The following is a 26,319-nucleotide window of genomic DNA, read 5'->3' as shown; positions in this document are numbered from 1 at the left end:
GAAAAATGTCTTTCATGTCTTTGAATGGAAGAAGATATTTGCGAATGACATATCTTATCAAGGGTTAGTACCCAAAATATATAAAGAACTTATAAAAATCAACACCAAAATTGAATAATCCAAATAAAAAGTGAATAGAAGATCTGGTCATACTGTAGTTTCACTCTTATCCAACTTTTTCAAGGTTAAGTGTAACTTATATTTTGTATTTCTGCCTACCTGTGTTGGATTCTATACTAGAAAATGCTGACAAATTTGACTTATTTATTTCACATAGCACTGGAATGAACTCAAACTATATATCCATATATATATATTGATTTTCCACAAAACTGATGGGAAGTTACCTTATTATGTAGACAAGTATAAAGACATTCTATCTTGAATAACTTATTGACAGAATTCTTGATGTTATTCTAGGAAGGGGGTTAAAACAAAATCATTCCAAAAGCACTTTACCTGTAATTCTCTCTAAATTTTGTTTTCTGGATCAGTATATTTTGTATACATTCTTATGTTATTAGTTGAGTGAAAATTACTTGAAGGTAGGATCCTTATCTGATTCACCTTTTTTTTAACCTCACAATATTTAGTACAAAGTCTTGTATCAGTTGGCTCTGAATAAATATTTTTAAAGTAAATAAATGACTGTATGGACTCAAATTTGTATTTTATTTTTTATTTTATTTTATTTTTAAAATTTTTTAACGTTTATTTTTGAGACAGAGAGAGACAGAGCATGAACAGGGGGAGGGGCAGAGAGAGAGGGAGACACAGAATCTGAAACAGGCTCCAGGCTCTGAGCGGTCAGCACAGAGCCCGACGCGGGGCTTGAACTCACGGACCGTGAGATCATGACCTGAGCCGAAGTCAGACGCTTAACCGACCAAGCCACCCAGGCGCCCCTCAAATTAGTATTTTAGTAAATGGACAAAGACATTTAAAGTTAGGATCAATATAGTGATAAACATACCATCTCATAAATAATTACTATTGAACTTTGAGATTTGTGTTGCTGTATTTCTGTGATCATTGTGAAAAATGACACTAACACTGAATCTTGTGCCACTCATTAACTTCAGATAACATTCTAGATACCTTTTCTCCAGACTTCTCCAGAATTGTTTGAAAGAAAACAGAAACCTAGTATATGGACCTTCTTGTAGCTGTTTCAGATTTATTGGTGGCTTTGACTAAGAGAAGTAGGTAGTCACAACTTAAAATAGTGAAGCTACTGGGTGGTTTTGAAAAATCCAAACTAATTAAATGGAGGAGACAAAAACAAAGAAAAGGATCCTGTACTTCTCACACTTAAATCAGTGGTTTCATGTATTTTTGGACATTTTCTCCTGAGTTTGGTCATTCCTTGTTCTTTGTTCTTTGATATTGTTAAGAACACAGCATCATCAGGGGAGAAGGTGATGCCTTTGTTCACATGTTCTTCTCTTGTCCTAGCTTTGTTAAATTTTCCCCAGATTCCATCAGATACATGGGTACTTAGGGAGTCTATAACCCCACGTGTCTTATGATTCTTTAATAGGGTGGCTGCTTCAGGTATTCTTAATAGTGAGTCCCTGAAATGACTATAATTCAGAGTCATCAGAGTCAAATCTGACCATTGTTATGTTTTTAGGGGACATGGTGTCCTAAGACTAGTCCTACATGTCAGTTTCAGTAGTTTATGCAGGTGCTAAAGCTTTGGTGGGCTCTTCTATAAGTTTGACCCATCCAAACTGGCATAGATCATACTCAGCAAAATTTTATTTAATTATATGCAGATTATTCATTCACTTGAATCCAGAAGCTGATTTAAATTTTGGTTCTGTGAATGTGTTGTGACCATAAATTTTCTGGGAGAAGACTCATATGATATTTTCTAAAGCCCAGTTTAGTAAAAGGAGCCTAAGGTGATATGATAATAGATTGAAAGACACACAATGAAATAGAAAAGAAGTGCTGTGTAGCATAAGTGATCAAGATTTATTTTTCAATTTTATTATTATTTTTTAGGATAAAAGTAACATTTATTTATAAAAGAACAATAAACAAATACACAAATGTATATACCAATCCATCTAAGTAACTAAGTATATACCAATCCATCTAAGTAATTGCTTAACTAAGTTAAGCAATTGTGGTAGTTTACAATGTGATCTCAGGCTGATCTCTGAAAATACCACTTGTGTTTTTACTGGATATTATACAAGACATGAATTTTCAACGTAATGTTAGGTAAAAGTTAACAAATTTAATTCTTCTCTGAAACCAACATTCTTTACTTTCTCCCTCCCATCTCCACCCTTTAGAAGGCTCTCATTTTTTTTTAATGTTTATTAATTTATTTTGAGAGAGAGAAAGAGAGAGATTAAGAACAGGGGAGGGGCAGAGAGAGGGAGAGAGAGAATCACAAGCAGGTTCCATCTTGGGATGGAGAGCCGGACACAGGGCTGGAACTCATGAACTGTGAGATCATGACCTGAGCCAAAATCAAGAGTCAGACACTTAACCAACTGAGCCACCCAGTGGCCCACAAGTCTCTCATTTTTGACATGGAACCATATAAAGCTCTGTTCTGTCTTCTTCAAAATCTAGAGCATAAAAGGCAGATAAAAGCGGGGGATAAAAGGCAGGGGGTTAGAGCCCCGCAGTCCTGGATTCTGTCACAACTCTTCCTTTTAATAACTGTGTCATTTGCAGTGAAATACCTCATATCTAGACCATTAGCTGGAAGTTGTAATGCCTGCCTTCATAGGATAATAGTAAGAATTAACCAAAATATATTTGTAAAATTTTCAGCACATTTTCTAGCACATAAGAAATTTTTACTATTGTTGCTCTTGTTGCTACTATTTCTGGGGCTATTTGCAGGAACCAGCCCAGATTAGGTACCTTTTAGAGAGAACTCTTACAAGTAAGAATGATAGTATGGAATTAAGTGCATACAATTGCCAAATATGTCTGAAATCTATGAGCATCTGCCAAGGAAAAACCATCTTCTGGGTTTTAACTGATAAGGAAACCAAAACCTAGAGAACTAAAATAATTTTCCCAGAAACAAACAGCTTGTAAGGAAAGGTGTCACAATTCAGCTTAGGTCTTCTGACTTATAATCCAATGCATTTTTCATGATCCATGCTGCCTCTTAAATGGAAAGTTTAAGCAAGCATAAGTCATTAGCGAGAGGTGGTATAAGTGAAGGATCCGTGATGCATGGCTAGGCTAATGACTTCAGTGGGAAAAGCAGCCTCACAGTCAGGACTTACCTTCTTGGGCCTCCAGTGTCTCCTATCACTAACTTGTCAGCTTTTCAGTGCCTTAAAAAACATGATTTTTATGTATTTGTTTCTAGTTATTTTCAGTAGGATAATTGGTCAAAATGATCTAATCTACCATTGCCAGAGCAACTTTCTTCTGGAATCTTCATTATCAATCTATTTGATTTTCCAGTCTTAATGTTTGTGTTTTGTAAATTCCTTCTGAATAGTGCTTGTTGATCAGGAGCTTTTCCTGAAGCAAACATTAGTGCTTAGTGAAGGTGTTTGGCTACTTGGGACATCACTGATGTTTTGTTTTGTTTTGTTTTAAAACTGAACATTGTCTATCTGGGATCAAGTTTTATGGTAATTCATGTAATCTACCGTATATAGCATTGGAGTCAGAATGGGAATACCGATCAAATGCAAAACATAAGCTTAAACAAACAATCAGAGTACCTTGGTTTGAAGCAGTCTTGTGCTTTCTGCTTGTATTGCAGCTAAACTCTATGAAGGTTACTTGTCTTCTGTTCATCAAAGAATTTGTAGATTGTCATCCATTAGGAAGCAATGTGCTTCATTTTTCACAAAGCAGTGGTGATAAGCCCAGTACCCTGTTTTACTTTTGTTTGAAATGTGAATTAGACTTTTACAGCTTTTGAATCATGTCAAGGAAGTAGAGAACTCCAAATGTCCAATAAATCACTTCAGATTAAAATTAAACAAAAATTTTTTTTAACGTTTATTTATTTTTGAGACAGAGAGAGACAGAGCATGAATGGGGGAGGGTCACAGAGAGGAGACACAGAATCTGAAACAGGCTCCAGGCTCTGAGGTGTCAGCACAGAGCCCGACGCGGGGCTCGAACCCACGGACCGTGAGATCATGACCTGAGCCGAAGTCGGACGCTTAACCGACTGAGCCACCCAGGCGCCCCCAGATTAAAATTTTAAAAGAATGATACTGGGGAATGTTTCATTTTATTGGTGATGGGTTGAAAATTTAAAGCTGATTTTTTGCAAAGCTTTATTTTACAAAAACTGTTGAATATTATAATGTGAAACTTATTAAGATGTCATAGAGGCCATATAGCTTGGTGTCTTTTTTTTTTTTTTTTTTTTTTTTTTTTTAATTCTTGAAGGTTTGTGTTCATTATTTGGTCATTTTTCCTGTTTTTAAAAATTCCAGTATAGTTAACATTCAGTGTTACATTAGTTTCAGGCATACAATATAGTGTGATTCAGCAATTCTAGACATTGCTCAATGCTCATCACAATAAGTGTGCTCTTAATCCCCTTTTATTTTATTGTGTTTTAGTTTCAAAGAGCTGTTTTACTTTTCAGGGTAAATAGCTCAACATTTTGAGCCCTCTGCATGAGAGAAAGATTCACTGAATATAATCTATTCTTTGGAAATAAACTGAACCCAGATAAATCCTGAAAAATTCTCTCATCTTCCAGAATGTATAATTTACAAGTATAGCACTAAATTTTGTTTGTACCTCAATTTGCAATGACCCTTCCTGTGATTATCTTTAGGGTATTCTTGGCTAAGTATGAAACTCTACAATATAGCACAAAGTAATAATGACCATAAGGCTCCATAGAGCAATCATAAATACCAAGACTTTTCCTTGTGCACCCTTTACATCTTTTCAAGAGGAAATTTACTTCTCTTTGATATAGTTCTCTTTTTCAGATAAATGAATATGATGTAAAGGTTATCTTACCTTCAAATGTATAATGTAAGACAAGCTATTTCTGAGAGTTTTCTCTCCTCAGCTGAAATCTGGGCTATAGCTGCATAATCTCCATTTGCTCCTTTAGACAGATCTCCTTTTTTTTACATTTCCTCTCTCCCTTAGAACTGACTGTGTGCACATTTGGTGATGGGGTTTTGTGGTATTTCCCCCTATACTACTATAGTTAAGGATGTGGTAGTGCTTCTATTATAAACATACATTTGCAGAAGTTTGTAATTTGAATAAAAGTTTAAAGATGTTACTTTGAATATTGGACTTCAGTGGTGTGTTTGTATTTTCTGGTTTTTTTAAAGTAGGATTGAATATGCATACTTTTTTCATAGCGTCTTCCACTTACGATTTCAGAGTGCCTGGGATGGCAAATAGCGTTATTCCTGTTTTGTGGTGACCTCAGATGTAGCCCACAGATATTAAGTGATTATCCTAAGGTCTTACAGAGAAGGGGAAGTTGAGGCGAAGGAGGTGAAGTTGGAACCTAGAAACCTAGAGGCAGCTGTCTTCAACCCAGTTGTTTTAATACACAGGTGGTAGGAGAATACTCTTCTGGTTTAATTTTTTCTTTGGTTACTTTGGTTGATTCCCTAGGAAATTAACTTTACAAATGTGGTCAAACTTTCTGCTTCTCACTATTTCTCATAAACCGCTTGCTTGTGCTGGTGTTTAGGCACAGTGACCAGGGCAGACTAGCAGAGCAGTTAGAGCAGAAGTTGGAAATTCAGCAGAGGCTGCCTGCTGTCTGGATAGCAAAAAGTATAGCTCAGTTGACTGTCTTCAGTCAGGAGGAGGAACAGAGAAGAGAAGCCAAGGCCTTGAATTTACAAAGCTGACTCATAGAAATGAGGCATCATCTGGTACAGAGAGGCACCTGGAACCAGCATGGGGTATAGCAGCCTCAACACAGGCAGGTGAAACATGAAAACTGAGCACTGGGAAATCATGTTGGCGGATGTGTGCAGCAGACAACTTGGCATTAGAGAAGTCAGACAGCAGGGCCACACCTGTTGGGTCCAGTTCCGTGGAGGGCATTTGGCAGGGGTAAGGCAGCCCAGTCCATAAAGGAGTAACTTTGTAAGCAGGCTCCCAATGTAGGGGCTCAGGTAGCAAGGGCTAAGACAAAAATGAAGTTACCACATGGGGTTGAGCGTAGTCCTTGGGAACAAAGGAAAACCCGAATTATCAATATTAGACTAGATAAAGTAAGCACCAAAAACCTGGTAAATAAATTAATTTCTAATACTGACATGGATTATAAAGAAGATAAAACAGAGTAACATGTGCATTTAAATTTATTTATTGACACATTATTTATTCACACATTAATTAATTAGTTTAACTTCCCACCTGCTATTGTTTTCTAAAAACCACACATGGGATTTGGGAAGTAAAATCAAATCAGTTCTTACTAAAGAGCACATGCTTAGCAGTTTCTCCCCTTCTAGATAACTTTTAGCACAATTTTCCCAAAGTTAGGATTTTCTTTCACTCTCACAGTTAGAAGAGGGAAAATATTAGTAAAATTGATACTCAACTGTAAAGGATAAAGAGTAGGTATGTGCATGGTGTCTGTGTGTGTGTGTGTGTGTGTGTGTGTTTAGGCGTTAAGACTGAATATTAGACTTGTCAATTTAAGAGCTATAAATAAAAGTGGTGGATTCAAACACCAAAAATATGGTTAAAATAGCTTACCTTTAAGGCACTTCTCACACTGGAAGATTATGCATTTCCACATAGTTCTGGTTCACATTTCCTGAGGTAAGTATGCTACATGTTTGGTCGTTGAATTATCACTGTATTTTTATTTAATAAAACTCTCATTTCAAAGGCTCTTCATTTGTGTCATAAACTTTCCTTTTATTATCATATTTGAGTTTATGTAACAATATAGTCCTTCCAAATAATAATCTTATATTTTAGTAGCAATCCTTCTAAAAAGTATTGGCATCGTGCCTCATTATATTAAAGAAATAGCCATGCCAAATACCTAAACATGACATGGTTTTTGACTTGATCTGCAAGTTGGCAGTAAGAAACAAAATTCGTAGTACCTCCATGTTAACTAAATGCCATATCTACTTAAATGATCTAATATGCTACTGTAAGTTACGTATGAAAATAGTAGTTTGCTTAAACAAATAGTCTATAAAATTGTAGGAACTGTTTCAGTGCTGAAATGACCACAGAGCACACAAATGCCAAATTATATGCAAAAGATCTTTCCTTCTTATACTCCAGAGGTCTTTGTCAATGGCTCTGAAAGAACTTGAAAATATGTCCTCTCAGATGACATCTGGTTTACTATTTTGTCTTAATTCACCTTTTCCCATTATCATTGAAATACAAATTCCATTTTAGATATTTGTCTAGATTTTGGTAGTTGTATAGAGATGCCTTTGTGGTAACTACCGGTTCATTATTTAGTGGTTTGGAGTAGGAAGCTGTTTTTACAGTTTTTGACATCTCTTGAAAGGATATTCAAGATGAGTGTAAAGTAATTAATTTGTATCCTAATTTGCCTAGCAGTGTCTATAATGGGTCAGTAAAGTAAAATACCTTGATTTCGGTAATTAGTGGGGAGTTCTTCAGTGGACATGTATAGAGTCTGCCCTTAGGTCTAAAGAACCAACTGCACAAGCCTAGAAGGAAGATGTGTGGCAAGTATGAAAAAGGTCTAGAGTTTAGTTTTCTGGTCACTGATTGTGAATCAGGAGTTGATACAGTTGCCAAGAGAGCAGAGACAACCAGAGGCCAGGCTGGCAGGGAGAATTGCTTGTAAATGGGAAGGATGGCTATTTCCTAACCTGTACTCCCATCCTTAGCCTGGTGTCTTGGGGTCAGTTTAGGGTTCTCTAGTTAGCTGTATAAATTTTTTAAGTGTTTAAAATTGGAGCTCATTCAAAGACAAGTGGTCAGGATGGAGAGAAAACTTGAAACCATGTTTATATTAGGAAGAGCTGGAGGAACTGAGGCTGTTTATTCTGGAGGCGAGGGTACAGAACTGCTGTCTTCACAGATATAAAGGGCTGTCATGTAGAAGAGAGGTTAGATTTATTGTGCATGGCTCTGGAGGGTAGACTAAGGGCCAGTGGGGCAGATTTTGGCTCGGTATAAGAATAGCTTTCTGCTGGTTACACATGTCCCTGGAAGTAGTGAACTGCCTCCAAAAGTTGTAATTTTGGACTGTGTGAAGACAACCATGCCTAGACAGATGGTTGCTATTGTATATGGGGTCCTAGGAAAATCCCACAAGACTGGACTAAAGATCTCCAAAGTCCTCCCAGCTCTAATATCCTAGTTCTCTATCTTACCATGTCTCTCTCTGTCTAGCTAACATATTTCTTTTTTTTTTTTTAACGTTTATTTATTTTTGAGACACAGAGAGACAGAGCATGAATGGGGGAGGGTCAGAGAGAGGGAGACACAGAATCTGAAACAGGCTTCAGGCTCTGAGCTGTCAGCACAGAGCCCGACGGAGGGCTTGAACTCACTGACCGCGAGATCATGACCTGAGCCGAAGTCAGCTGCTTAACCGACTGAGCCACCCACACACCCCTTTATTTCTTGATCACCCTCTGTTTATTAAACATAGTGCTAGGGGTATGAAGAATGCCAGGCACTCTGGTGGGGAAACCAAATACACAGCCAGCCACCACAGCGCAGGGTAAGGAATTACCTAATCCAATTTGCGTATTTGAAAGACAGCTCTAGCCAATAAGGTTGAGGATGGAGCAATGCAAATAGTAGATCTCTGTGGCTGGGTGGGGCGTGGGGAGGGAAGTGGGGAGGGTGGAAGGAGGTGGGGGGGAGTTTTCTTTCTGAGTCTCAGGTTTCTCACCTCTTATATAAGGGGCTTGGACTATTCTGTAGCATTCTGTGTGAATAAATTCACTCAATGTCTTCCTCTGTATTTTCATTTTGATTGTCAGGCCTGTGGAGCTCTAGGTTTTGCCAACCTCTGGGTATAAATGGAGTCACATTGGCAATAATACCCAGATTTCACTCGTGCTTTCATATTCCCACTCGTGCTGTTTAGGACCTACAGACCTCTATAAAAGTTGTACCTGGCTGTCTCTAGGACCCCCCAGGGATGCGCAATGGGAGCTTATAGCCGACCCCTCCTGCTTCTTGCCCTGTTGTTATCTGAACCCACCTGTGGGTTCCTCCTCATGCCACTTCTGCCAGTGCTGATACCCTCCATGATCGCGAAGAGGTCCCTGCCCAACATTGTTATTCCTAGAATTACAGCCTTCGTGGTGCTAAGGGGACACTGCATTTCTTGAGGTTTTCATTGTAGCACAGCCATATGGTCCCAGCAGAAGTGGGGTAAATGTCCCACTTGCTCACTTTCTGTCACTTTCTGTCACCTGGGCAGTGAAGTGGGACTAGATAGGCTTGTGTCTCACAAAATCTCCCTTGAAATAAACTCTTCTGGTTTCTGCCTACAACCCCAAGGCTGTGGGACCAATTGCTGTGAGAGACGCCAGGATTTTCTCTACATTCCAGTTTCCCCCAAGATATTCAGAGGACCTCCCTGTCCTGGCCAGTCTCCTTCAGCAGAAAGATAAGGCAAAATGAACTATAATCCTGGCAGCTTCAGGATCCAGGTCATCAATCATACCTATACCTGGGATTATTATTATTGTTATTTATTATGTCTGGCACAGGGCTAAATGCTTTTCATATAGCATCTCATTTAATCACCCCAGTCTTTGGAGCTGCAGACTAATATTAGTATCCTCATTTGTAGATAAGGATGGTGACTAAGAGGAATTAAGTAACTTGCTCCTGATCAAACAGCTGACAGAGCTAGAATTCAAAACCAGACTGGTATGAAATATTCCAGAAACCAAACTCTCAACAGGTCCCTAACACTTGGACGTAAACACTCAATCTTCTAACTTGATGAACAGTAAGTGCCTACTTTGCTCATTTGTCATCTTTGCCTAAATTCAAAATCGGCTCTTGTATCTAGGGCTGGGAAGAAACAGTGGATGCTGCCATTTCCCACCTCTTGAAGACTTGCCTCTCAAAGAGTTCAAAGGAGCAGGCTTTGAACCTCAGCAGCCAGCTGAACATACCCAAAGACACAAGCCGACTAAAGAAACATATCACCTTGCTCTGTGATAGATTAGCCAAAGGTGGACGGCTCTGCTTAAGTACGGATGCGGCAGCCCCACAGACCATGGTCATGCCAGGTAAGAGCTTCATCCATGCTCCCTAAACACAACTACTTTACTCAAATTAAAGGAATGCGCCTGAGGTTGTATTTGGGGTTTACATTTCATATTAAAGTGATGATAGCCAAGAAAATTGCTTTCACATTTCCCCTCAGATATCCCAGGGTAACCACTTGGATAAATATTCCTGGGGTATTTGCTTGCTAGACATTTCTAGAATGGTATGTCTTTTTTCTTCCCTCTGTTTTTAAATATATGAGCCATTTTGTTTTGCTTCTAACCAATAAAAAGTGGATTAGCGAATAAAACTATTTTTAAGGAAAAGTTTTACTAAATGTGGTCTCGCGATACCATATTTCATAAATGTAAATAGCATAATACAAGCACTTAATGTAATCCAGATGAGTCCTATCCCTTCTGGTGTTTGCTTGGATTGTGGTCATCAGAATAAAGGGGAAGAGACAAAGAAAAAGACTGGGATCAGGAGATGTGAACAGGCTCCAGAGTCATGGCACCTATAAGCCAAGGTAGAGAGAGACACAGCTTGCCCTACCAGGAGCAAAGTGATGGCCGTGGTCATCCAGGTCAGCTCTTCCCATGGTCAGAGGGGCTAAGCAATCAATGGTGGTGTACTTGTGTCCCTCATAGGCAGCAGCTCCCACGTCCTGCTTCCCTCATGGTGTCTGTCTTTATAGCAACAACAAAGGACTTCAAGTATATAAATGAATTAAATGCAGTAGCTGTAGGATCTATTTCCTTCTAAAGCAAGCGCCCTAGTATCAGAGAGAAGTGGTGTGGTTTTCTCTTCTTCCTTCTTTCAAGTATTATGTGCTCCTTCCCACCCCCATGCTGATGCCCTTCCTCTTGCTTCCTTTTTCCCTCAATCAGCATTCCTAGAAGTAAAAAGGAACGCAAACGAAAACCTAAAAAGATAAACATAGAGAGCAGCATAGCATAATCTAATAAGCACAGACTCTGGAGGCAGACAGACCAGTGTTTGGGTCGTGCCTTTATCCCTTACTACTTATATGACCCTGGATATGTTAGTTAACTTTCCAGAGTCTTAGTTTCTTCCTTGTGAAAGGGGTGTAATAATGCCTCCCTTGTCACTGGGGCCTTAGATGTTTGTCAAGTGCCTAGCACGATGCCTGGAATAGAGACACGCTCAAAAAATAAAGCTATAATTATTACCATTGGTAATATTTAATTATTACCTGTTTTTTTAAGTTTTATTTATTTAAGTAATTTCTACACCCAACATGGGGCTCAAACTCACAACCTGAATATCAGGAGTTGCACGCTCCAATGGAGCCAGCCAGGTGCCCCTTAATTATTACCATTGTGATATATGTGTAATTCAGCCTGTAAATTTGGGGGTGGGAAAATAGCTCATTTGGGATCATGGGTTTCTATATTCTATGATTGGAAATATTTGACAAAAAATTTTAATGTTTATTTTATTTTTGAGAGAGAGAGCATGAGCAGGGGAGAGGCAGAGAGAGAGGGAGACACAGAATCTAAAGCAGGCTCCAGGCTCTGAGCTGTCAGCACAGAGCCCCACGCAGGGCTCAAACCCACCAACCATGAGATCATGACCTGAGCCAAAGTCAGATGCTTAACCGATGAGCTACCCAGATGCCCCTGATTTGAAATATTTTTTACCTTACTTACGCATGGACAGAACCTAACTTTTATTCCAAAAGAATATTTTTAATATGACATTTCAGAATAGAAATGTCTTTCCACCTAGAAACAGTTCTAATACAGTTTATCTTAATCTAGGCCCTCTCCATCTTGCCCTTGTTAACATCATCCTAACTAGTCCTTTGGCCTCTACTCATCTGTCTTCTGTCCACTATTACAGATTTATTTTTATAAGAAATAAATATTTAGGTTTAATGAGATAGTAAATGAAAAACATTTACTATGATCAGCACTCAGTACATGGCTTTCTCTCCTTCCTTGCTGATTGGAAAAACAAAGGAGGCTTGAGGGAGAGGGACAAATATGTGAAAGAGAAAACTGAAGAAAGAGATGGGATCAGCCCCCGATTGGCTGGCACATCTATAGAAGCGTCAGCAGCCCTACCTTCTGTTCCCCACCTTCCTGTCTCCCTGTCTGAGCCTCTTTAGAAACAGCCATTAGGAAGCCAGTGACAATGCTGTTAGCAAAGACCTGCACGCCTGGAGAGAACACATGCTCCCTTAGTCACATTTGTTGATTATGGAACTTTAGTCATTTGTTTAAATAACTAGGTGTAGAAACAGCTTGAGAGCTGTGTCCATATAAGCCCTTGATGCAAAATTTTTGAATGTGTGGAGGGAAGGGGCAGAGGAAAGGAGGAGGAGAAGGGAGGGAGGGAGAAATGAAGAAACGCAGGAAGATGGAGAATGTATTTGTTCACAAAGCAGGCTCCTGTAAGCCAGGTCTATGCCTCTCATGCCTAGTCTAGCCAAGTTCAGTCCACTGGGGAGGGTTTGGCTTTCTGCTGTGCTGTACTGTCATTGTCTTCATTGCTTCTGCTTACCCATGACCCAGTTTTTTACTCTGGTTGAGTGACTCTCTATCCCCACTGGCTTTGATCCAGTCATGGTAGTGAGTTTTGAAAAATTGTTAAATCAGTGTTCTTTGTTATTAACATGCTCCATTATTACCTATAATACCTTTCCTCCCTAGAACTCAAATTTTTCACACACTTCTTTCTGTCCTTAGCACATTTCTCAGGTGGAAAAAACATGTAGGATTATTGCTTTTTATAAACAGAAAATGAAGTTAGGAAAAGCTAAATATCTGATCAGAGTTACGTGGTGACCAGAAGGATTAAGTCTAGAATCTAATCTAGCCTACTGTGCTTCCCTCTAGACTACACAGACCATAATGGTACAAATACATTTCTAGCCCAAGCTTTCTCCTGTGTAAGCTGTTCTTGATCTGCCCTTCTTTTCACTTAAATTAGTCCAGCACTGTTGGGGGGTGGGGAGGGGGAAGAGGGCAGAAATAGTTTTACACAGTGTCTTTTCTTTGCTGTGAAGAATATGTTAAAGATTTGTCTTCGCTTGTGGTTTATTTTTATCATCTCCATAGGTGATATGATACCATTATCACAGAGATAATAAGAAATACTGTGTTATTTTCTGCTTCAAGCCAGTAATTATGCAATTTACAGTGTTAGTTTAGTTAATAATAATTGGTTTCAGAATACACAAAGGTAAAGTGGCATATTAGAAAGGAATGAGTTTCTGAACACATAAGCGCACGACCATTTTTCACAGACCTGATCTTTTTTTTAAAAGCTGGGCAGGAGTGCTCGCTTCGGCAGCACATATACTAAAAGCTGGGCAGGAACTCAGAAATATTCTGGTTCACCTCCCTCACTTAACAGCTGAGGTAACCGAGGCCTAGGAAGAGGAAGCGACTTAGTGGTTGGTATTAAAAGGCAGGAGTGTGTGTAATTTTACCATGTTCCTTATTAAATCGCAGATGGATAAACATCTCAGAATAAAAAACTCTTGGTCTTTTCTAGCCTCATGACTTTATGAGCCCGGCACCTTGGATGTGCCCTTTCTTTGCTCCAGTAAAGGCCATGATGACAACATCCTCCCTGGCATCCAGAGTTTGAAAATCTTTCCCACTGGGAATTACCTTGTGGACTTTTTGCCTCACATTTTTTCTGTTTGTCCTTATCAACCTTCAGATTCTCCATCAAGATTTAGCCTATCCCTTTCTGGGTAAATGATTTTTTAAAAATTATTATTATTTTTAAAATTTTTATTGTAGAACCACCAAACTTCCATGCCTCCTGCCTATAGCTCTGGTATTCACATTTTTTTCTGATGGGGAATATTGCACTTCCATTAAATGTCTTCTTTCTAATCTCAGTTGTGTGCATCCCCTTAGAGAAAGAGTCACAGAGGACCAGGGCAGTGTTTTTAAAAAATCTGAATGTGAATGCCTGTAAGTGGCCTAGCTGGCTTCTTATACTTGTTTGTTATCTGCTTGTCCCTGCAGGTGCTTGAAGCTGAGAGATTTGCCTTAGATTGCCAGAGGCTTCCTTTTATGACCTCACTGTCTAGTTTGACATTTCAGGGGCTCTAATTATAGCTAAGACTTGACTCCCTTAAGCACATTTATGCAGAACTTAATGCACATGTGGTGGGCCTAACTTATGGTATTTGCAGGCAAATCATTTTAACCTCATGAATGCTGGAGCTTTGTATCATTTCTGTATGGATTTTTAACCTTCATGTGTCTAGGTGATGCTTTGGCCCCCAAGAGGTGGAATGAGTTACTGATGACCCATCAGCTGGAAGCTTGGAGAGCAAATGGTATGGGCCCCACAGCAGGGCAGGTAGAGTAAGCTGGGCAAGAAAAAAGGCTTAAGGGCCATCCAGCCTGGTCAAGTGCCTCAGGGGAATATTCTCTTAACGTGATCAAATGAGTCAGACATTGCAATGGGCCATAGCTTCAGCTGTATTTGGTTTGGCACTTTCGGATTCCTGGACCTCAAGGAAGCTGATTTAGGGTAGGGGGAGAAAACAGTTTTATAAATAAGATGAGCCTTTTCTCAGGTATGGGTCAGAAAACATACTTTGAAATGTGGTATGGACCACCACAAAATTGGTCTCTTGTACGTCTTTACTCTGTTAAGTGGGTAGAAGAAAACGGAGAATAAAAATTTGAATAAGGTATCTATTCTATCCTTTGAGGAAATATATTTAAAACTCCCACTTTTTAGTATTTTAAACTTGAGTTAATGACCTTTTTGCCTTAAGGGTTTGATGTTATTTCAAGGCTTTTTCCAAATGACCCATTTCAGTAGTATTTTAAGTTAACTTTCTGAGGTCTCACTTTAATGCTTGGTAAGACATTTGGTGTTTACTTTCATATTGTCAGTGTGATTTAGCTGTTGGTTTTACACTTTATTTGAACTTTTATAAGTTTGAAGTTTTTCATTTAAGAAATTTAGACAAATTCAATATAGGAAAGGCTTCTGGAAAAGTCACTAAATGGCTTCTGAATCTATTTGTTCGTTTTTTGTTTTTTTTTTTTAAAAAAGGAGTTCCAAAATGGTAGAATACAGTTGACCCTTGAACAACACAGGTTTGAACTGCATAGGTCTATGTTAACATGGAATTTTATATATATACATATATATACAGTACAGTGCTGGTAATGTATTTTCTCTTCCTTATGATTTTTTTAAGGCTTGTTTTCATTTATTTTGAGAGAGATAGTGGGCGGGGGAAGGGCAGAGAGAGAGGGAGACAGAATCCCAAGCAGACTCCGTACCCTCAGCACAGAGCCCAATGCATGGCTTGAACTCAAAAACTGTGAGATCATGACCTGACCCCAAATCAAGAGTTGGACACTTAATGGACTACACCATCCAGGCGCCCCTCCTTATGGTTTTCTTAATAACATTTCTTTTCCCCAGCTCACTTTATTATAAGAATACAGTGTATAATCTATACAGCATACAAAATGTGTACTAGTCAGCTGTTTATGTTTTTGGTAAGGCTTCCAGTGAACCATAGACTGTTAGTAAGTGTTTGGGGATTCAAGAGTTATATGTGGATTTTCAGGTGCACAGGGTTCAACCCACCCAACCCCTGCATCGATCAAGGGTCAACTGTGCAACTGTGAAGTGGACTTTGTCTTCAAGAGTACATGAGCTAGCTTGGCCCTTTATCAGTTAAGTTGTATAATACAGGAAAAGTTTCTTAGCTTGTTAGCTTCTTGATTTTTTCAACTATAAATAGGAATAATAATGGTACTCTACCGGAGTTTTAGCCAAATTAAATATGGCAGTACTTGAAAGATGCTTAGTAAGTGCCTGACACAGCAAATTCTTACTAAATGTGAGCTTCTATTAATAATAATTATGAATACTGATGTAAAATCTAAAAGGCACTTGTGAGGACAGAAGAATTCTAGAGTTAGAAGAGAAAAATGTGAGATCAGATAGGAAATTTTAAAAAAGAAGAGTGTAAAATTTGCCTTTTTTGAATATTTGTTATAAAGTAACAGTAAATGGCAGTGTTGCGGTTATAACATGAGAGCTTGGTACACCAAATAGAACATTCAAAATTGATTAAAGTATGAAAGGTTTGAGACTAATTGGTATCAGAAAAAGACTACCTGAAACTGGAACCAATATTTTACTCTTTTTATTGGGGAAAATAAACAAGGTTTAATTGAAAAATAAGTAAAATTAAAATTTACAGTAAGTTTATTTGTATTTTATTTGTCTCTATCATGTATTTGCCAAAACTTATGTTCATGCCTACAATTATGTGCTAATTCTTAAAAACAGCAATGAAAGAATTTTGTTGGGTTTTTCTTTTTGCTTGTTTGTGGCATGTTGGTAGACACGTTTGACCTTAGAATCACCTTTACAAAGAGGGTTTGTTTGTGAGCAGCAGAGGGAGAGGGAGAGAGAGAATCTTTTTTATTTATTTTTTATTTTTTTTATTTTCAAATATCCATTTTCTTTTTTTTTTTTTTTTTTTTTTGAAATTTATTGTCAAATTGGTTTCCATACAGGGAGAGGGAGAATCTTAAGCAGGCTCCACACCCACTACGTGGTTCCATGATGAGGGGCTCCATCTCACAACCATGAGACCATGATCTGAGCTGAAATCAGGAGTCGAATGCTCCAACTGACAGAGCCACCCAGGAGCCCCAAAGAGGCTTCCCTTTTAGGAAAAAATATCCCAAAGCATCATCCATTTCCCGGGGGGGATGGGGGGGGGTGGGGAGGGGTCTTTCTTAATTGCTTGATATGCAAATCACTTTCTCCAGAAACATCTATCCTGTCATCTTCGGGTCAATTTTCCTCTCTTGATTAACTGGAATGATTGCCAGATTTTCACTGGTCACTGCCTTGTGTCTCTAATTACATTTTAGCTGTTTTAAATCTTGCATCATTTGCAAGAGTTACAATTTCCCTCTGCAGCCTATTCATGCTGATTTTGCAATAATTTCCAACAGTTGGTGAGAGATGAACCCATGTAAAAGGTGATAGCAGGCGGGATTCATCTAGTGTTAAGTGTGGAAAGATATTTGAGGAGAGACTAATTTTATAAGTGGTCTCTTAGTTTTTGAGTGAATATCTTTGTGTTATACTTTTGCTTTTCTGTGACTACTTGGGATCATTAGAACTTCTATAAGGAATAGAATTCACCTCCCTGTCTGCCAATCAAATATATAAGAATGTAGAATGTACTAATCTGAACTCAGACCTCATGTGCTAATATGGCATTTCAAAGTGGTGGAGAGAGGGCAAGATGAATTTAAAAATGGTGCTGGGAACTGGCTAACCATTTGGAGAAAAAAAATAGATTGCTTAGTCTATACCATGTGCTACAATACATTTCAGATAGTTAAGAGGTTTAAATGTAAAAAAATGAAATCATAGAACACAGAAGGAAATAAAGGCAGATACCTAGATATGCAGGCAGGATATGTCTTTCTAAGTAAGTCAGCAAAGGCAGAAAATGAAAGATTGAGCTTCAGCTATATACTTCTCAAAATGTGGTTCAGAAACATATAAACCAAGGTATGTATTAATAGTAATTACTTTGGGTGGTGGAGTTACAGGTACTAAGTATCATTCTCCTCTTTCTTTTCCATATATTGTATACATTTTCCTACAAAATATGTATATAACTCATAAGAAGGGACCATGATAGAAAGCAACCGGATAATTGTATCAGAAATGGTGGTAAAGAAAAAACAAAGACTAACTTCATAAATTGGGAAAATTAATGTTTTTTTTATTCCCCAAAGGAAATAAGTTGTTCAAAGGCAATGACCATGTATTTATGGGGTTATTTGTGTTTCTGGTATGAGAAATGAACCCAAGTCCCAACACTCCTTATATAAATGTATGCAGCTAGTTCATGGACTCTGTCTCCATCCTATCTCCTTTCCTGCAACTCCTCTCTGAAAGTAAGCCAAATTATGCCTATTCTTGATCTCTGAGTAATATTCACTCTTTCATGAGTGACTTCATAGTTGCTAAATCTGGTGAACACTTTGCCTATAACTCATTTGGCTACTCTGTACCCTTTTACACTGAGACCATTTCGTCGTAACATTTTCGTTCCTTGGCTTTTCTTTCACTATTGGAAACTGTCCCTGTCCCCTTAAGGCCTGTATTTTCCAGTCTGCTTTGTGGCTTCCTGTTGCTTTTTCTGGCTCTTGACTATTGGTGTTCTGTCTTCATGCTCTCTTGGACAGTCTTATCCAACTACTCCTTGGATTCTATGATTTCTACATTTGGACCTTTCTGTCTGGCCTCTCTTCCAGGATTCACATGTCTCCATCAATACCCCACAGGCCTCTCCACCTGCACATGGCTGAACTCACTTGAACTCCCCTCCTTCTGCATGTCTCATCTCAGTAGATGATGTTACTCAATGTCTAGGCCAGGGGCCTCAAAACAGCTTTGACTCTGTTGCCTTTACTGCCCATGTTCAGTCAGTCACCAAAACGTGATGGTGGCACATCCTAAATATATCTCCTTTTACTGTTCACACTGCTATTACCTTACTTAATGTCCCTGTGTCCTATTTAGGATCTTAAAATGACCTACCAGTAGTCTTCTTGTACTAACATTCCTTCATTCTTTTTAGTACTACCATAAAAAGCAAACATCTTGTGATTATTCATAGCAGCATGATATCCCCAAAATGGAAGCAATCCAAGTATTTATCAGTTGATAAATAGGTAAAAAATATGGCATATCCATATAGTGGAATATTCTTCAGCAATATAAAGAACTACAACATGAATGAACTTTGAAATCATTATGCTAAGTGAAAGAAACCCAGTTCAAAAGACTGCATATTATATACTATATGATTCCAATCATATAAAATGTCCAAAACTGGTAAATTCATAGAGGCAGAAAGCATACTAGTGGTTGCCTAGGGCTGTGGGTGAGGTAGGGGTGGAGAAATGGATAGTAATAACTAAAAGGTATGGGATTTTCCTTGGAGTGAGAAAAATATTCTAAAATTAGGTTGTAGTGATGGCTGCACGGCTCTGTGGATGTTCTAAAAACCGCTGAATATATATTTTAAAAATGTGAATTATATATGTGAATTATATTGTAATAAAATTGTTAAAAGTAACTCATATCTTTAATACACAGATAAAACATGTTTTGTAGAAATTTAGGGGAGAAGAAGATTAAAAATCACTAATAATCCAACCACCCTGAAATAGATATAAACTCTGCTACATATAAATTTATGTATGTGTATATACATAGATGTATTCTATGTGTGTGTCTGTGTATTCATATCCTTCCAATCTTTTTTCTTTGGATATATGTATTTTTTTTATAAAATTGGGTCATACTACACCTATTGCTTTATAACCTACTCTAAAAACTTTCATTATATCATTATTGCATTATTAAATACAATATATTATTTTAATACCTACATAATTAATCAGTTCCCTTTTGTCAAATATATAATTTTTGATTTTAGGATGATAAATAATTATATGTAAATATTTTTGTAGCTAAATCTGTGTGCATCTCTAATGAATTTATAGTTTTCCATGAATATGAGTTTCTTTGCAAAAATAGGGATCTGGGTATGTTACCTACCTCCTTGAAAATATTCTACAGCACATTAAGTCAAAAGTCATAAGCCTAAAATACAGCATTCTTTATGAAATAGACCAACATTATCCTCCTAGCTGTTATCTCCTGCACTTTTATCCTCAAAATCCTTTACTGATACTGCATCAAATACACTATGCTTTGCAGGCTTGTAGTTTTTCTTGGCTTAGAGAGTCTGTCTCTGGATGGTGGTAAAATTACCACTAACTTCTGAAGACCCAGCTGAAATAATGTTCTACAAAGCATTCCCTAGTCTTCCTGGCACTTCTGTTTTCTATGCTCCTTGGTCTCTGGGCATATGGCTACTATAGTGCTTATCATATGGTACCATGGTTTAATATTTTTACTTCATCCCTCACTCCTGTATTAGTTTGTTGAGGCCGCCATAACAAAACACCATGGGCTGGGTGGCCTCAACAACAGAAATGTATTTTCTCATAGTTCTTGGAGATTGCAAGTCCAAGATCAAGGTGCTGGCAGGTTTGGTTTCTCCTGACTTCTTTCTCTTTGGCTTGTAGATGGCCACCTTTTATCTGTGTCCTCACATGGCCTTTTTCTCTGTATGTGTAAATTCTTGGTGCCTCTTGCTCCTCTTGTAAGCACACCAGTCCTTTTGGATAAGAGCCACACCCTTATGACCTCATTCAACTTTAATTACTTCTTTAAAGGCCCAATCTTCAAATACAGCCATATGGGGGGTTAGTGCTTCAATCTGTGAATTCTGGGGAGGTCACAGTTCAGTCCATAACACTCCCCGATAGGAGGGAAACATGCACGGAAGGCTCAGTATGTTATTCTTCTTTGTGACCTCAGCACCCCACTTATGCCTGGCACATTTATACTTATATAGTTGATGTCCACTATATATTTTTTAAACTTCTTATTTCGAAATAATATAAAATACCTATAATATTTTGAATAGTGGACTCATAGGAAGATGTAGAAATACTGCCTAGAATTCCATGTTCCCTTCATTCAGCTTTCCCTAATAGTGACATTTTATAGAACTGTAGTACAGTATCAAAAATAGAAAATTGACTTGGTTTACTTTACATTTTTAGAATGAATCAGTGGAGCTTTTTATAAAGCGGGTAAGTCTTGAAGTAGGTATAAATTGTGGAGTTTTAAAAAGGGTGGTGGCAGATATTATATATAGAGAGTTAGTGAGGCAAGAAGATGTGGGTCTGTAAGTAAACTGGTGAGTTTCAGATTAGAAATTCAGTCGGGTAGATCAGTAAACACTAATTAATATAAGAACTTGAAAAGCTAGATAAAAGAGATCACACATAATGCAGATGGTAATGGAAGCTATTATAGGTTCATAAGCTGTGTGAAGTACTAATATGACAGTGGTGTGCAGGATAGGGGAAGTATGACAAACAGAGAAGGATACAGATAGTATATCACAGTTTTTAGTTGCCATTGATAGAAATGATTAAGTTGGCAAGTGCATTTTGTTATGGATAATGTGCTTCATTTCAAATATGCTTGAGATGCATCCTTGAAGGGATGTGTGTCAACAGCTGGATGTGAGGAATTCTAGCTTCAGGGAAAGATGGAGGCCTGCAAAGTAGATTTTAGTATCCTGAGCTTAGAGTTCGTCATTAAAGCTTTGCAATTGGATGAAACCAAGGGTGTGCATAGGGAGGGAAACACTGGATTTGGGATTTAGCTGCAGAATCACAAATCTGGGAAAAGAAGCCGTTCTGTGGGGAGGAGTGAATTTTAAGCAATTCCAGAAGTGATGCCAATACTCTCAAGGATAGAAGAAGCTCAAGCAAAGATTCTTCCATAATTGGAAGGTACAAGGTAGAAGAAGAAGTTTGTATTTCTTTTCTTGCCCTTCTGTTCAAAAACTATGTTCAGGAGTGTTTGAAGGTCAGGAGGTGGTGGCAAGATGAGAGTGCTAAAATGCAACATTCTTGTTAAATGGGAAACTTTGAAGAGGCAGAGGAATAATCTAGAATATAGGTAGACTGAATAGAGTTAGTATTTGAGAAGAAATAAGAACCTAGATATAACTTGGGAATATGTGGAGATATAAAAAAAAGAAAAGTTTAATAAAGCCCAGATGCTGAGTAAAGTTTTATAATGTTCTGTGAGAGAGCAGGAAGGGGTGAATGATGAGACAGTGAGTTAAAATGATTTGCAAGAGCCAGTCTGGGAAGGAGAAGTCAGCCATTTAGTAATTATGCAGATACTTGTTTGGAGCCATAATTTTTTCGCTTGAAATATTGAGATAACACCTCCTTGTTTTGAAACATCAAAACCTTTCAAAATTGTTTTGAACATCAAACTGTATTGTATAAGGAAAGAAAACATTCAGTTTTTAGTAGGATGCTCCTTCTTATCCATTGTAATAGGGAGTCCATAATGGGATGAATGGAAATTTAGTGCAAGAATATTTGAATCCAGGATTAGAGTTGTATTTGACAGGAGAAGCAATTAAGAGTAACTATAGGGGAAGGTCTACCATCAAAGACCTAACAGAATAACATTCTCCCTGTGTGTACTTAGCAAATACTTGTTGATAGACAAGCTGGCTGGTAACTAATTACAATGTGATGACCAAAGCCGTGTTCTTGGAAGTAGGATTGTTAATACAAGAATAAAATACCAGGGGAGTTTGAGGAATTTCCTTCCTTGCAGATGTTTAAACTAATGTGGATACTCAACAGTCTAAAGATAATTTGGGAAAAACCCTGCCTGAAAGCAGGGGGATAAATTAAATAACTTTTAAAGCATATCACTATACCTCTGTCTTTAGTCATGTCGTATGGATAAATCTGTAAAATGCCCATTTGTACCCTCACCCAGTTATGAATGTGAGCTGTCTTTTCTGATATGAAATATTACAATCGAAAGCCTAACTCTGTGTAATATGTGGCATCTTTAAAAATAACATAGATTGGCCAAAGGAAAAAGTATCTCCATACTCTAGAGCATCCCTCAGGAAGATATTTATCTCTGAGGCATGCATTATTTAAAAAAGAACTTTTCTTACATATTCTATTCATATTTGGGGCTGTTTTGTCTTCAAATATAAGGATGAAAAATGGGCATTTATTCCAGCAGTTGCTAATATGAAGGGATTTCTACAGATTCACCACAAACCGGCAACAGTTTTTCCAGTTTTCTCCCCTCAACTTTTACCCCACCTCAGCTTTTGCTACCCCAGTGACTCTGTCTTCAGCAGTAAGGTGTACTGGTTCACCTCAAAATTATAACAAATATACTTCCTGTTTTCTTCCTTTCAATTTTTACTCCCAATACCCACTATCTGTCCAGGGAATTGCATTTTCAACAATAAGAAGAATACATTTCTTGGGGCGCCTGGATGGCTCAGTCAGTTAAGTGTCCAACTTTGGCTCAGGTCATGATCTCATGGTTCATGGGTTCGAGCCCTGCATCCAGCTCCATGCTGACACCTCAGAGCCTGGAGCCTGTTTAGAATTCTGTGTCTTCTTCTCTCTCTGCCCCTCCCCTGCTTGTGCTCTGTCTCTCTTTCAAAAAAATAAATAAACATTAAAAAAAATTAGAAAACAAGAATATATTTCTCTCCTTTCAATGTAAATTGATGAATATTATTAAAGTTTTATTTATTTTTCATTTTCCTTTAGATTTTAGGGTGGCTGGGTAAAGTATTTAAAGTATCAAGTGCTTAAAAGCAATTCACTCATCAGAGGCTTACATGAGACAGTCACTAAAAGTTATTTTATATCACATTATTTTCATTTAAAAGTGTTAAAACATATGCAGGATAGATTGGCCAGTCCATACAGTTTGGCCCATTCCTGTGTCTTAATCATTTTTAATTCTGGCCAACACACCTGCTCTAAAATAGGAACAGCTCTGCTGACACTGAGCAGCCATAGCAAGTAGAGAGGATGTTCTCCCACTTTGAGCTGTCACGCTGAATGAAGTCAGGTCCATGCTGCCAACCTTTTAGAGAATCCTTTTATACTAAACTTTGAAGAAACTCCATTTTTAATGTGTTCATTCAAGTAAATTGTTGGAATAGTCCGTCCCTTCTGATTTATGTGTAATTTGGGTATTTCTTAAACAATTATAAATTAAAATGAGAAACAATTCTCTTGTTTCTGGTGGTTTTTAGAGCATATAAGTTTCTAATTCTAAAAAGTAAAGCACCTTTAGTTGTATTCCTCTGTATGATATGTCTAAACTTTATGTTTTTTAAAAAGTAGCTTTTAGTTGTTAAAATCTTTAATTTTTTAAATTTGAAAAATAAATATTTTGGTTATTCAGAATTTTTTTATTTTTTTCAAGTCTGCTTTTAGGGCCATGGTCCAATGTCATGTGGAAAATGTTAGCAAAAAATAAAGTGATGTCACTCTCTAGCTTTCAGAAGCCATGATTTATGCTAATACCGATAGGATGGTTTTTATTTAGTACAGGTGTTTGCATGTTGGTTGCTCTGAGATACTTTTGGCATTTGTTACAAATAAACTTGGAAGTGACTGCAACCATAAAACAAGAAGCAAAAACATTGTTATGGCGAATAGCATGGCAAGGGGTGCAAGGCTCCAGCTTACTGGCTCTCTAATTATGAGCAAGGGCAATGGCAACTATTAAGGGCTCAAGTATAGAAGCCTGGTGGGTTTCAGTGAAAAAATAAAGTTAACCTTGTCAAGGTAGACATTTATCAGTGTATGTGACTGTGTATTATACAAGTAAGTTACCTGATATTACATGTTTTATATATTTTTAAGAGATAAAAAAATCTTTCAAAATTAGTAAAACACCAGACTGTGATAACTTACACATTTATAAACTCATGAATTATACACTTCATACTTCATTATTTCAATTGAAAAACACGTCCTGTACCACACCATTATTGAGACCCCAACCATAAACCATTGTATCTGTATCTTTCTTCTGATTAAAGCCTGTTTCTCTTTTTCTTCATAAGTGAAATGGAGGGAGAGTATAGTTTATTATTTGGGAAAAATTCCTTATGTGACTAGTTAAAATAATTGTTTAGCTATATAATATTATAGTTAAGTTTATTACTATTAATGTTATTTGGGCACTATATTTTTCAAAGCTTTCTGATGCAAAAATGTATTTCCATTTTTAGAAAGGAATCCAAAGTAATTCTTGAGAAGTTTACCTAATAAATAAAATTCCTAGCTATCTGTAGTGATCATTAACACATTTTATATCATAAAAACAATTTTCATCATTTTTTTATTTTGAGTTTATTCTTATTTTTGTGTTATACCAATACTATCAATCATTATTAGATGTCTACTCTCTATTGACATCCTCTTATAAGACTGACATCTCTGAGGGCAGAGACTGTCATTCATTTTCCTAGAATCCATCCCTAGAATCTAATATAATTGGAATGTAGAAGATGCCTAACATAATCTTGTGAAACTGATTTGAAATGAAATCATTTTCCTGAACATTGTTTCATCTTTCCCAGTTTCCTCTCACTCAGTTCTCCTCCTTCCAACCCCCACCTTCCAGCGTACCCCCTCCACGTCTGTCTGCCTTTCCACTAGCCCTTTTAGCTCTGCCTTGTAGAACTTTGTGGCTTTTCATCCTAGATCCCTGTCAGTCTCCAGTCCTGAGTAAATCTTTGACTTTTCTTGGATCTACTCTGGGGCTGGAAATTGTTGCTAAAGTTAATCATAAAACTGGCCCAACTACTTTTGTTTCCTCTCACGCTGTGTGATTTCACCTGGGCCTTCCTCTGCTAACCAGAGTTCTGTTTACTTGGTTCTGGTCTCATTCCCAACAGAAGTTAATCCTTGTGATTTTGCTCAAGCTCCAACCTCTTCTCCTCCCCCAAACTGTACAGAAGCCATCATTCCATGAAGATCAAGGTTGTCCAAAACAAAACTCTACTTCCCATTGGCTTATATTAAATGTTTATAATTTTATTCATCTTTTGTTTTTCTCTTCTTCCTCAGAAGACACATTTGGCCTCGGGATGAAACTCAGACTTATCACCTTGCCCTACAGAACTCTGCTTCCTCCTTCTTCCCATCCACTTCTCTGCCATCCATTTCCCCAGAATTCCCTTTGGCCCACAAGTCCCCCTTTCAGTTCTGCTCATCAAGATTTTTCCTGCCTCTGGCCTTTGCATATGCCCTTCCCTTTGTCTTGAATACTGTCCTTTTTCCACCTCCCAAAATTAACCCCTGCCACACATCTACATGTTCACCAGCTAATTTATCCTTAGGTCCCAAATTATAGATCTCTTTCCCATGAGAGGTCTTCTGTGACCCTTATCATTCTTGCTCATGGCCTCTCAGATTTTTTCTTTACGGCATGAAGCACAGTTCGTAATTATACCTTCTGTGTGGGTTTGTTTAATATTTCTCTCACTAAATTATAAGTTCCATGAGGAGAGGGACCATGTCTGTGTTACTTACTACCATATTCTTACCTCAGCATCTGTCATGTCAGTGGGTATCTGAAAGGCAGCTGATGGATGAATTGTATCCTCTTCTGTTTTTC

General features: G+C 37.7%; 1 protein-coding gene across 11 annotated transcripts in view; it reads left to right on the top strand.

Moving 5' to 3' along the window:
- BBS9 (Bardet-Biedl syndrome 9) overlaps positions 1-26,319 on the top strand; it is a 454,270-nt gene that overhangs the window by 379,311 nt on the left and 48,640 nt on the right. For all 11 annotated transcript variants that reach the window (XM_086692905.1, XM_086692893.1, XM_086692922.1 and 8 more), the window contains one exon: positions 9,986-10,208. In XM_086692905.1, the coding sequence (XP_086549031.1) occupies positions 9,986-10,208 (223 nt within the window). The remainder of the gene's footprint in view (positions 1-9,985; positions 10,209-26,319) is intronic.

This window comes from Puma concolor, chromosome A2 (genome assembly GCF_028749965.1).
Source record: "Puma concolor isolate L17-30 chromosome A2, mPumCon1.1.hap2, whole genome shotgun sequence".
Lineage (NCBI taxonomy): Eukaryota > Metazoa > Chordata > Mammalia > Carnivora > Felidae > Puma > Puma concolor.
This window is presented reverse-complemented; position numbering and strand designations above follow the sequence as displayed.